The sequence below is a fragment of the Equus asinus genome, chromosome 19, assembly GCF_041296235.1.
Source record: "Equus asinus isolate D_3611 breed Donkey chromosome 19, EquAss-T2T_v2, whole genome shotgun sequence".
Lineage (NCBI taxonomy): Eukaryota > Metazoa > Chordata > Mammalia > Perissodactyla > Equidae > Equus > Equus asinus.
In genome coordinates this window covers 27,517,162-27,530,095 of record NC_091808.1, presented here as the reverse complement: position 1 = coordinate 27,530,095, position 12,934 = coordinate 27,517,162, and the positions used below count along the sequence as shown (strand labels likewise).

The 12,934-nt window shown below is 40.4% G+C and overlaps 1 protein-coding gene across 18 annotated transcripts in view; it reads left to right on the top strand.

The window, feature by feature from the left end:
* The window catches only part of UNC80 (unc-80 homolog, NALCN channel complex subunit), a 218,256-nt gene that overhangs the window by 170,233 nt on the left and 35,089 nt on the right, over positions 1–12,934 (top strand). For all 18 annotated transcript variants that reach the window (XM_070489851.1, XM_070489843.1, XM_014867746.3 and 15 more), the window contains 4 exons: positions 1,081–1,219; positions 1,854–1,950; positions 8,306–8,476; positions 11,747–11,839. In XM_070489851.1, coding sequence (XP_070345952.1) covers positions 1,081–1,219; positions 1,854–1,950; positions 8,306–8,476; positions 11,747–11,839 — 500 coding nt within the window. The remainder of the gene's footprint in view (positions 1–1,080; positions 1,220–1,853; positions 1,951–8,305; positions 8,477–11,746; positions 11,840–12,934) is intronic.

Here is a 12,934-nt window from a genome sequence, read left to right as displayed (position 1 = left end):
AGCTTCCTGGGCTCATTGCCGTAGACAATGGGCTGGTTTCCTGGCAAGTGACCATGGCCTGTGAATCTGAGTTCTGTTTTTCCATATGGTCTGGCCATTGTCCGGTGTGTAATCAGTCTCTCTTCTCTCTTTCCACAACCAATGGGAAATGGATACCGTAAATCATTTCTCCTTCAACAAGAAAATCATTTCTCTTCAACGTTTCCCTTAAACTCTCATCTCAGCCCCTCAGATGTAAATAGCCAAATTCTCCAATTTTGTGTACCTAATTAATCAGTAATGGAAAATAGGAAATGATAAAATGCAAAGTTCCTAATTCTCATTCCTTTCTGTTGCTCTCTACCACTTGGCCTGCTTTGTGATTTTTTTCAGAGCTTTCACTACCATATCACACATCATACATGTGTTTGTTTCACTGATATGTATCTACCACACCCTGCAATAGAATTTAAGCTCCGTGAAAGCCAGACCTTGGACTTGTTTTTTGTTTTATTGTTTGTTTTTAGTTGTTTTTGTTTTGTTTGTGTGTTTTTTGTTTATTCTTTGTTTTTTCTAGAACCTCAGTGCACATAACGGTGGCTGGCACGTAGTAGGAATTTAATAAGGATTTGTTGTTTTAATAAATGAACCAAAGGCATTTTAAATAGATTTGAGATGGCAAGTATCTCCATTTTTGAAGATACATTAGCAAATAGGACCTGTAAAATTCCCAGAGTTGTGAAAATAAGCATCTGTTCCCCCAAACGTATTTCAAGTATTTGACTAATTCATTGTGGAAATTTCTTTGAGGAATGTTGAGTCCTATCATCATGGACCGGAGGAGCTATTGGCATGAACTTTTCTGGCAGTTCACGTGTTGCTGTATTTTTATGTTTCCACAAATATCTCTTTTGTACCAGATTAGCATTTAATAGACACCGTAAAAGTCAGGTGTATTGCATGCAAAATTATGTAAGCTGAATATTGGATAGATACTGTAATTGTTATTGGTGGTAGTGTCTATGAAACTTGAATTGCTGATCAAACAATATTAGTACTGAGGTGGGAATCAATAAATTAAAATTGCCTTTCTTTATGCAGGACGCTGCCTACAATGGCCCCAGCAAAGGCGTGTCAGCTCAGTGCCTGTTTGACTTACTGCAGTCCCTAGAGGGAGAGACCGCTGACATATTAGACATCTTAGAGCTGGTCAAAGCCGAGAAGCCTCTTAAGTCCTTAGGTAAAAGCAAATTTTGCCTTGACATTCTTTTTCTCTGTGTAATCATTTAAAAAAATAACTATATGGGATATTTTTACTAAATCAAAAGAGCAAAAATAAATGAAACAGTGGTGTAAATTGGCTGACCACATTTTCCTATCTCCTCTTTTTCTTAAATTTCTTGTAAATCCTACAGTAAGGGATTCTCTGCCCTGAAAATTGTATTAAAATGATGTCTGGTAGACCACTGCTCTAGCATTGCAGTTTTCAGAAAATTGCATTATCCTCGGTAATTCTAAGTGGATAACCCTCCCAAATGGTCTTTTATTATCATGGGATGTGTGGAACTAGTGGTAATTCAAAGATAAAGTCTCACGTCTTACTTTAGACATCCAAATGCCTTTCATTGTCTTCTAGTAGGTGAGATTTTTAAAAACCACCAAAAAAAGTGCTTTTATGTTTCATCTGATTATTCACAACAGAATTATCAGTCCCCGTGGATGAGGAAATTAATAGTGTTTACAGTTTAGGAATAAAGTCTAACAGAAAAATGGCTATAAAATATAAGTGGAAAGAGAAGTTAGGAGTGATAAGTTCTCCTTTACTCCTGGCAGAATCCACTCTGATTATGTGCCCTAACCTTCTGTCTCTTTAGATTTCTGCTATGGAAATGAAGACCTGACATTCTCTATAAGTGAGGCCATTAAGCTTTGTGTTACTGTGGTGGCATATGCTCCTGAATCATTCAGAAGGTAACTGCAGCCCTTTTTCTGTGCCTTGTGATAAGTAAATATAGCAAAGGAAAAAAACCTGAATGAGTACAAAGGTTGTGTTTGCTAATATCAGCCTGTAACATTCTGGCAAGTAAGTTTTCAAAAACTAAATTTAGGAAACGTCGTAGCAGAGGTTCCGGAAAATAGAGTAAATCTTTGCTCATTGGAAATCTCCTAATTTGGAATTTGTACAGCAGCTAAGATGGTTAGTCTTATTTAGAAAATATTGTTCTCACATGTAATACAAATTAATAGCAAATACAATTTCAGAACAGACTTTCAAGACGGTTTAATAAAACTCCTTTCAAGGAGCACTAAGAACTCCCGTCACACAAAGAACAAGAGTAAAACTCTCGTCTGAGTCTTGTCCCAATTCCAAGATGCCGGCTCTGGCCTGTACCAGAGTCACCTACACTGCTCCTGCCTCCTCAGACCAGCTGATGATCTCATGTCCTTGGGTGAGCTGTGGCTCTGACTCAGGTTTGAAGTGGAAGGGAGGATGGCCAGTGACCTCCTGGTAAAGGGGGCCGGAGAACCAGCACCTGTCCATTCATACCAGTCTAGTTCCAACCTAATAATCTTGTTATCTTTCTTGTAACGTCTATAGATCAGGTGACTTATGGAACACTGGGTAGAAAAATAAAACGGATCTGAAAGGAAAATACAGTAACCTATTTGGGACATAAAGATTGCTTGGGGGGGCCGGCCCCATGGCTGAGTGGTTAAGTCCACGTGCTCTGCTTTGGTGGCCCAGGGTTTCGCCACTTCGGATCCTGGGCGCGGACATGGCACCGCTAGTCAGGCCATGCTGAGGTGGCGTCCCACATGGCACAGCCAGAGGCACTCACAACTGAAATATACAACAATGTACTGGGGGGCTTTGGGGAGAAGAAGAAGAAGAAAAAAAAACCATTGGCAACAGTTTTTAGCTCAGGTGCCAATCTTTAAAAAAAACAAAAGAGGGGCTGGCCCCGTGGCCGAGTGGTTAAGTTCGCGCTCTCCGCTGCAGACTCCGCTGCAGGCGGCCCAGTGATTCGTTGGTTGGAATCCTGGGCGCGGACATGGCACTGCTCATCAGACCACGCTGAGGCAGCGTCCCACATGCCACAACTAGAAGGACCCACAACGAAGAATATACAACTATGTACTGGGGGGCTTTGGGGAGAAAAAGGAAAAAATAAAATGTTTAAAAAAATTAAAAAAGAAAAAAAGAGAAAGAAAAGAAGCAGGAATCTGCTAAAAAAAAAAAAAAGATTGCTTGGGGCTTACAGATTCACACCTTACTTCAAATTCTTAATTCTCACTGCCTGAACCCAGTCTCCTTATCATCAATTTCTTACACTCTCATATTCTTCCTTAAATCTACTTTTGGTTTTCAACTAGTGTATAAGAACGTTGACTCGACTGTTGCAGCTATAGTATTTTAACCCAGTGGATATTTTGACTCCAAAGATATTTTGACTCTGACTTTATAAATACAAACATCTTAATCCTAATCGTGCCTATAGTGATAAATTTTCATTAAGGGATTCTTTTCTAAAAGTAATTTCCTTATGCCAGTTTAATTCCTTGATTGGTCGTTTTATATAGCAAATAAGCCACTTTCGACTTTTCCCTTTTCATTTTGTCAAAGTTATTTTCACTGAGCTTCTCTTTCCAACTACAATTTATAATAAAGATTTTAATTCATTGATTAGGTTTATGGAGATGACTTATTTTATTTTTATTTATGTCAGTTTGCCAGTTAGAGCTTCTGTCATTTGAGCTTTTGTGTTTTAGGCACTGATCACTATCCCTGCCGGTTTCCCCAAGTCAAATTTCAACACTGCCCTTAAGAGGCAGTTCCTCTGTCATCTCCATTTATTCATCAGTAACAAATTTTACTGAGCGGTGTTTTAACCATTGTCAGTTTTATTTTATGCTGGAAATTCTTTCATATTAGTGATTATAAATTGGATAAAATACTGGGAATTTGTATTTTTTTAAGTAATCTTTGAAACAATTATAAGCAACTGACAACCTGTCAGATAGTCCCAGACTGCTTTATTATTCAGGATTAATCTTGTATTGTAATACCGTTATTTAATAGTCTTCTATCAGTTTGCATGTTACATACGGTCCTGCACTGCATAATAACACTTTGGTCAACAACATTGCATATACGACAGTGGTCTCATAAGATTAATATAAAGTAGCTGTGTAGTAGGCTATACCATCTAGGTTTGTGTAAGTACACTCTAGCATGTTCACACAACAACAAAATCACCTAACAACGCATCTCTCAGAATGTGTCCCCGTCCTTAAGCGAAGTGTGACTGTGCTATCTCCCCACACCACCGGGAAATAGAGAGCAAATGGTAGGGTCAGAACATCCCGCTCACATGCAGGGTGACCTCCCCCGTCTCCACCTTACATTTCCCAATCCTCCACCACCAATCATCTCTGCTGCCTCTGGTCCCAGAGCAATTTATTTCTGTAGTTGTTTCTTGTGAAACATTGCTCAATTGTCTTGAGGTGCTGAGTGTCAAGTCGCCTCACCCCGTCATGCCTTCTACCACCATGTTTCTACCACCGCACAAGGAACCACCGGAAGAAAATGCACATGGTTTATTCTTGCCACAACCTCTGGTGTCAATCGCTGGTCTCCTTCCCTGGGCTGAATGTTACAATTATCTTGAGGACCACATTTATTCTTTCTCAGAAACTCCTGAAATAGCATCAGTCTTAAGAGTTGAAGTCTCTGAGAGGACCCAGTGAAGAATCCCCTCTTTCTTGCCCATGTTCTAAACAAAAGAAGGAAGACAAAGAAAAGGCAAAAGGGAGATTGAAATATCACCTTTATACTGACAAAGACTAAGTAAGACGATCAAGCTTGAAACAGGACTGCCCTGAAAACTCACAATTTGGAAGAGAGAAGTCCTACTCTGTTGGCAAGCTCTTCCAGGAAGAAGGGAAAGAGCTGAGCCAATTTTTCCCAGTATATCTTTATCAGTTTGTCCCTCAGGTAAGTCTTTCCCTCTCCCCCAGAGCAGAATGAGTAAAAGGGCAAAGTGGGACCAGGATTCATATTAATTGAACTCTTTCTATCGGAAGGAAACCTGAGGATTGAGTAAGAAATGTTCTCCCCTGACATTCCCAGCTTTTATTGTCTTAAACAAGAGGGATTAAACATCATGCCTGTGGTCAACCAGGAGCGTGGCTGTGCCCTCAGGAGGGCAAATCTGCAGCCTATCATTATGGGCTCCTCCTACGATATCACAGCTCCAAAAAAGGCTTGCGCGTGGATCAAAACCATGCATTAGGTTAACTCCAAATCTGCTCTATTCCCAAGTGTGAAAATACTCGTTATTCTATTTTCCATTCCAGTGTGTCCAGCTACATTGTTAATAGGGTGTATCAGAGACTCTGCCGTGAGATTAACTGATAACAGTAAAACAGTGCATAAAGATTCTCTAATATTAAAACGCCAATGACTTAGAAAACTCCGAAATTTGGCTAAAAAATCCTCTCATTATCAAATTCCTTGTGAGATGTGAAATCTTCCAAGTTAAAATCCAAACACGTTGAAATCAAGAGAAATTAGAGTTCACAGTCAAATTGTCTTGTCATTGTAAGTGAAAGGCCAGTATTATTAAGATAAATTAAAATTGTAAAAAACTATCCTTCTTAATACTCTATTCTGCCCTGTTTAAGCCAGAGGTGTTCTTAATTCCTGGGTGGAGTCAGGATCTCTTAAGCAGCTGTTCCCTGGGATATTTCTCAAGGGAATAAGTTCAGTTCTTACATGACTTCAACATTTGTAACGCCAAGTTTCTGTTGTGTTCAAATTCTTTTTTTTTTTTTAAGATTTTATTTTTCCTCCCAAAGCCCCCTGGTACATAGTTGTGTATTTTCAGTTGTGGGTCCCTCTAGTTGTGGCATGTGGGATGCCGCCTCAGCGTGGCCTGATGAGCAGTGCCGTGTCCTCGCCCAGGATCCGAACCAGTGAAACCCTGGGCTGCGAAAGCTGAGTGCATGAACTTAATGACTCAGCCACAGGGGCGGTCCCCAAATTCTTTTTAAATAATGTATTTTATTGAAGCATAACATTCATACAAAAAGATTTTTTAAAATCATGACTTTATAGTTTCATGAATGTTCATAAAGTAAACACATCTATGTAACTACCACTCAAATAGAAAAATCACGCAGAGGAATTACTATACTGATTTGCAACATCACAACTCAGCTTTCCGAACTCTATTTATAAATGAAACAATGTAGTTGTTACTTTTTAATGTCTGACTTGTTGTTCAATATTATTTCACAAGATTCACCATATAATTGTGGGTAACAGTAGTTTTTTCTTCTTCATTCATCTATAATATTCCATTGTAGACTATGCCCCAATTTTTGTATTTCTTCTCTTGTTGACCGACATTTGTGTAGTGTCCAGTTTGAAGCTATTACAAATAATGCTGCAGTGAACATTTTTGTGTCCGTCTTTGTGTGCACACGTGTTTGCGTCTCAGTGGGGGGAAATGCTATGCCAGGTCAGGAAGTGTGCGCATGTTTTGCTTTAGTAGATACTACCAAAAAGTTTTCCAAAGCCATTGCATCCATTTTCACTCCCGCCAGCCGTGTATAAGTGTTCCAGTACTCCATGGCCTCATCAGCACTTTGTATTGTCAGTCTTTTTAATTCTAGCTATTTTGTTTGTTTATGGTGATGTCTTGTCTTATTGTGGTTTTAATTTTTATTTCCCTCTTGCTAACTAAAAGGTTTGGAAGCCTTTCAAATGTTTATTGGAATTTGGATATCTACTTTTGCAAAGTGTCTGTTGAAGTATTCTACCCATTTTTAAATGAGATTATCAGTATTTTTTTATTTGATGTGTAGAATTTGTTTAAAGAGTCTGATATAAGTACTTTTTAGCTTATATGGAAGTGTGTGCTGGTAAACATTTAACAACCAGCTCTCTGTGGGGAAAGAGTCTCTGATACATAGCATTGCCAATTTGCCAATATGTAGCAATTACTGAATACAAGATGACAGAAGGACATCACTGAACACCAAGCTGGAAAGAGATGCATATAGTAGGCTTTCTTGACCTGTTAGGTACCCACTTCAGCATGCCCCTGGTTATATGTATTTCAAATAACATCTCTTATTCTGTGACATTATTTTATTCACCTAAGGTTGTCTTCATTTTAATGTAGCCCAATGTATCACTCTTTTCTTTACTGTTTAGTGCTCTCTATGTCCTCTTAAGAAATCTTAGCTAACACAAGGTTATGAATATATCCCCTTAAATTATCTGCTAGGTGCCTGATTGTTTTTACCTTCATGTTTAGATTAACATTCCATCTGGAATTCATTTTTGGTATGGTGTAAAGTAAGGGTCCAGGTGTATTTTTCCCATACAGATATCTAATAGACAATAGACCCAGCACCATTTATGGAACAGACTAGCCTTTCCCCATTGCATTGCAGTGTTGTCTTTGTTATAAACCAAGTGTCTGTGGATTTCTTTCAGACTCATTATTCTGTTCCACATGTCTATTTGTCTATCCTTGCACCAATATTATACTACCTAATTATTATAGCTTTATAATAAGTCTGATAGCTGGTAGTACAAGTACACCAACTGTCTTTTATAATCATGAAATTTCCATCTTTTATCTATAGAAATGCTTTTTCCCTTGAAGTTTATCTGTCTGACATCAGGAGAGTTACACCAGCATTCTTTTGGTATTTGCTCACTCTTTGACTTCAACATTTCCATATGCTTATATTTAACATGTGTCTCTTATTAGCAAAATACGGTTGAGATTTTTTTATTATTCACTCCAGTAAGCAGGCATTTTCAGGCCTGCATCACGATGGCTGTTACCACAGACTCTTGCCGTAAAATTGTTTAAGCTTTAAGAAGCCAGTTTTCTGGGGAAGGGTTTTATCTTGTCTCAAATTTGTTTCATCTGGAGAATCACTCCCAGCAAATTCCTGAATGGAAGCTTTGTTGTGACTGTGAGGCTTGTTTCTCTAGATAGAACACATAGTTCCACCTATTATCATTCTATTATTCCTTCAACCAACTGGACATATGCTAATTCCCCTGACAGATCAGATGCTTCCTAGAGGCATCACCTTTTACAGAGTGCTCAATTAATTAATTAGTTAATGTTGGTCAATATTTCCAGCAGATTTAATTACTCTTGACTTGGGTGAGGTGGGAAGGGGGCTCAGAATTCCTCATCTCTCTAGAGGCTTTTCATTTCTCCAGGCTCCTAAATATGACAAAACTAACAAAAGTAGAATGTAGAGCGTGACTTGATTTTCCTTCTGTTGGTTAAAGTCTTCAGATGCTGATGGTTTTGGAAGCTTTAGTGCCATGTTACCTACAAAAGCTAAAGAGGCAGACGTCACAAGTGGAGACGGTGCCGGCTGCCCGCGAGGAGATCGCGGCCACCGCTGCTCTCGCGACATCCCTGCAGGCCTTGCTGTACAGTGTCGAGGTCCTCACCAGGTAATCCCACCGGCAGAAACACCCGCAGCCTTAAACTGTGTGTATCCACCAAAAAGATGAAGGAAAAATGTGGTGGCTAAAAGTCTCCAAAACTCAGTCTTTATTTACAGATACCCGCCCTAACTCAGCCCTTTTTGTTGTTGTTGTTGCTTTGCTTTACTTGAGGAACATTTGCCCTGAGCTAACTGCTGCCAATCCTCCTCTTTTTGCTGAGGAAGACTGGTGCTGAGCTAACACCCATGCCCATCTTCCTCTACTTTATACGTGGGACGCCTACCACAGCATGGCTTGCCAAGTGGTGCCATGTGCACACCCAGGATCCAAACCAGCGAACCCCGGGCCTCCAAAGCGGAACGTGTGCACTTAACCGCTGCACCACCGGGCCGGCCCCTAACTCAGCCCGTTATGTCTTAAAACTGCAAACATTACCAAGTTGTTTGGATAAATAGTGCTAAGTACTCGGAATAATAATAATAATTGCTAAACACACATTTGTGTGTAGCTTGCTGAACTTCTGTGGCAGTTTTAACCCAGTGGGTAAACACATCTTACGGAAAAGGGTCAATTTAGTGAAATGAAAATGTGACCCTCATTTTTATTAGCTCATATTATTTTATGAAACATGAAATGTCTGCAATTCCAAGTAAACATTCTTTTATTATTTTACTGTTTGTAAAGAGTTCTCTTTTTACTGTAATGTCAGAAACTACATAACAGACATAAACCACACAATGTTAGTCTAATGCTAGAATTGACAGATTTCCTGTGGGACAGGACTCAGTAGTGCTGAGAGAGGGCTGAGAAGTTTGAGAATGGAAAGGTGAATTGACACCAGAGCTCAGGCCTAAACAAAGTTCCAAGAAGGTAGTCTTATCAAAAGACTCTCGGGTGCAGAAGCAGGAGGAACTGAGCTGCCATATGCCAGAGAAGGATGGGGGCTGGGGAGTTGGAGGCGAGGGGAAGGCGGATGCAGGAAGCTATGCACATGACTGGCTTGCTTTCTGCATTCTCACCTAAAATTAGCTGGAAGGAGATATTCTTCCCCAGGGCGGAGGTGAGGAAGCCTTCTTCCTGGGTTGGTGTCTTTGTTCCTCCATCCCATTTGGCTACATCCTTAGCTTAAACTTTTGTCTATGATTTACCCCACCAAAAGGCCCCAGCGTCCCCAGCCTCTGCTTGCTCTGTTGATGAGGGGGCTAGCTGAAATCCCTCAGTCCAGGAGGGCTTTTTCAGCATGCAACAGCAAGTGAGAGAGGGAGTGAGATTTTCACTCATTAAGTCAATATGTGCTTAGTTTCTAATCATGGGCTACAAGCGTAATGTAGCTCAAAAGCCTTAGATAGACTGTCACTGCTGCGAGGCTGCAATGCACCTCAACTGAGGAAATGGGAAGCAGTGGGACGGGGAGCCTGACAAATTGCCTCTTGTAGTGGGATATAGTCCCACTGCTTTGCTGATGGTTTCATGCCCGTTGGAGGAGAAAGAACATCCTCAGCGAAATATCAGACAGACCCTCTTCCTTCTGCAGCCATCTAGTCACATCACCAGCCCCTTCCTGCTACTAGAGAGAAGAGCAGCCAATTTTCCCCAAGTGTGACTTGAGTTATTTCTCCTCATATTACACAATATAAGTGCCTTCCTCCTTTCTATTCTCTTTTATATGGATGAGTCAACGAACTCATCCAAAATTGACTTACCCAAATTTCACAAAGAGTTATGGACGGAGCTCTGTCGTTTAAAATTCTGTGGCTTTAAATATTCCGGTGGCTTTAATATTCTTTGGGTGGAGTGGAAAACTAGCCTCACTGGTAGGTTGTAATTATTCACAATAAAATTGGCTTTACTGTTTTTACAAAGGTAAGAAGAATTCCATTGCACTTCCATGCACCTAATTTCTTTACTCATGAAAAAAATTTCACCGTTTCATAGCTAGTGACACATAAATAAGTCCATTGCAAGTGTATCAGTATTAGTTTTCTATTGTGTAATACAGTACCACAAATTTAGAGGCTTAAAACAAAACACATTTATTATCTCCTATTTCTGTGGGCCAGAAGTCTGGGCAGGCTCAGCTGATGTCTCTGCCCAGGGTCTCACAAGGCCAAAATCAAGATGTTAGTCAGTCTGGGCTCTTCTCTAAAGGTTCTGGGGGAAAATTCACATCCAAGCTCCTTCAGGTTTTTGGCAGAATCCAGCACCGTGCAGCTTGTCAGCCAGGGGCCACTCTCTGCTTTCAGAAGTCACCTGTATTCCTTGCCACATGGCCCCTCTCTCTTTCCAGCCAGCAACAGCACCTTGAGGCCTCATGGTTCCAATCTCTCTGTCCTTAGAGAGAGAAAACTCTGCCTTTTATGGGCTGGTGTGATGAAGTTAGGCCTACCCAGATAATCTCCCTTTTGCCGTATGATGTCACATAATCACTAGAGTGGCCCCAGGCGGTGGAGGTCTCACAGCCTTCTCTAAATTCTGCCACCACAACAGGAGCACAGGAAGAGAAGGTCTGGTGTGGTTGTTAGAAGCTTACTCACTTTCCAGCCACACCCGGCGTACAGAAAATGCACACCGCAAAAGCAAGCCTTCTGGAGTTCGCACAAGCCACTGCTTTGAAAGGTTATATCCGCCCTTCCCTGTCCCAGACGCTGCTACACAGGCAAAGTCGACATCCTATCTCGAGGGAACCCTGCAGCTATGAAACGAGATGATTTGAATCTACTCTTAAGCATCCAAATTACTGCCATAATAGACACTACTTTTCTCCCTTTCCTGGGTAGTCTTAGGCCTAATTTTGACTACAAACATTCTTTCATTCTTTGATAGTTTCTCAGAAAAATAGGGTGGTTGATGATGGTGTACGTGCCAAAATAGTATGCACACCCTTCTCTTTTACTTACTGTCTAGAATGGTTGAATTCCTGGTACCTGTAGAACTGAAAAAAGAGCTCTTAATTCTCACCTAATCAGTATAGACTTAGAAGTGTAATTTCATTAATGTCTGGTTTGAGGAGTCATAGTTTATTACTCAGAACCAAGAAGTGGAAGAATTTAAATCATGGTTAGTTTCTAGACCCTTGGAATCAAAGTTCCCTTTAAAGTACCTCTTGGGACAGAAACAGCAACAGAGTGTGACAGAAAAGACCAAAGCTAGACAGTCTGTCTTTTTAAGACTCTAAAACTAATTTAAAATTTACGTGAGCTTCAGTATCTTGAGGATTTCTTAAATGTTTCCACTTCTGCTGTTGTTTTGTTGTGATGGTTACTGTCCTTGTTGCAGGCCCATGACAGCCCCACAGATGAGCAGGTGTGACCAGGGTCATAAAGGGACCACCGCCGCCAATCACACCGTGTCGTCTGGGGTGAACACCAGGTAATTCACTGGTGTCTTCTGTGGCCTCTCAGTTTCATGCGACGTGAATCTCAGCTGTTGGGAATGACAGGAATCCTGAAAATAGTCAATATTGAGTGTGGAAATCTCCAAGGAAAAGAAAAGAAGGGGTGAGAGTTTAGAGTTACAAGAAAATACCAAGGCTTCTTTGGAAATTGTCAAAGAGAAATCCTCGCCACTGTCATAAATTGGCATCTGTGTCAGTTTGTTTGCATGAATGTACAAGATGTTCTCTGCCTCCTGGGTGGTCTTTGAACTATTCCAGTGTTGTTTCATTTGCCTCCAAGAAAAAGGCAAAGGAAACAACAGTTAATCAGGAGGTGGTTTCTCATTCCCAGGGCAGTTATGCAGCGTCAGCACTCTCATCTGGACAGATTTTCCCCAGACATTTCATCCAGACTTTGACTTAGGTCCTTAAATGATGCTTTCACAGTCATTAACTTAATCTCCTTCTCCACTTTGGTGTAACTCAGATGATGGCTATCCCAGTTAATCCTTTACCTGCTTCCTTCTGTCTGTGTTAACCTCGAAATATCCAACACACACACACCAGTGGAATCAGCTCCTTCTTCTAAGGAGGATTTAAGATAGGGCAAACCCCAAATCTGTTTGAGAGAAAGTTCTCTTTCCATAGTATGGAGTAATTACAGGGAGATCTTAAGGAGAAGCTAAATAACGTTCTTCTCTCTCTGAAGCACATTTTTAAGTGTGTATCACTATTTATGTAAAGTTAACTCCCTGCTTATGATATATATTTATATTTAAAAAAAAACAAATTCCAAACCCAACGATAAATTACCTGATGTGATGGTTAACTTAGGCCACAATTTCTTATATTAAGGAAAAATGATTATAGTTGAAGTGATATTAGGGGGTAGATTCAAGAACTAGTGGAAATCAGTCCATCAGAAAGCAGTAAGTCTGCAGAACTGAAAGGGAGCCCGCCACATTTCTGCCTCTGAGCCTCTAAAACAGAGCAGGTGGTGTTCAAAGTATAACTTAGATTCACTTCACTTTTAAAGTTCTCAAAGCTTCCCCTCATTTGGCTGCGTTTCATATGTTGGTGTGTGTTTTTAT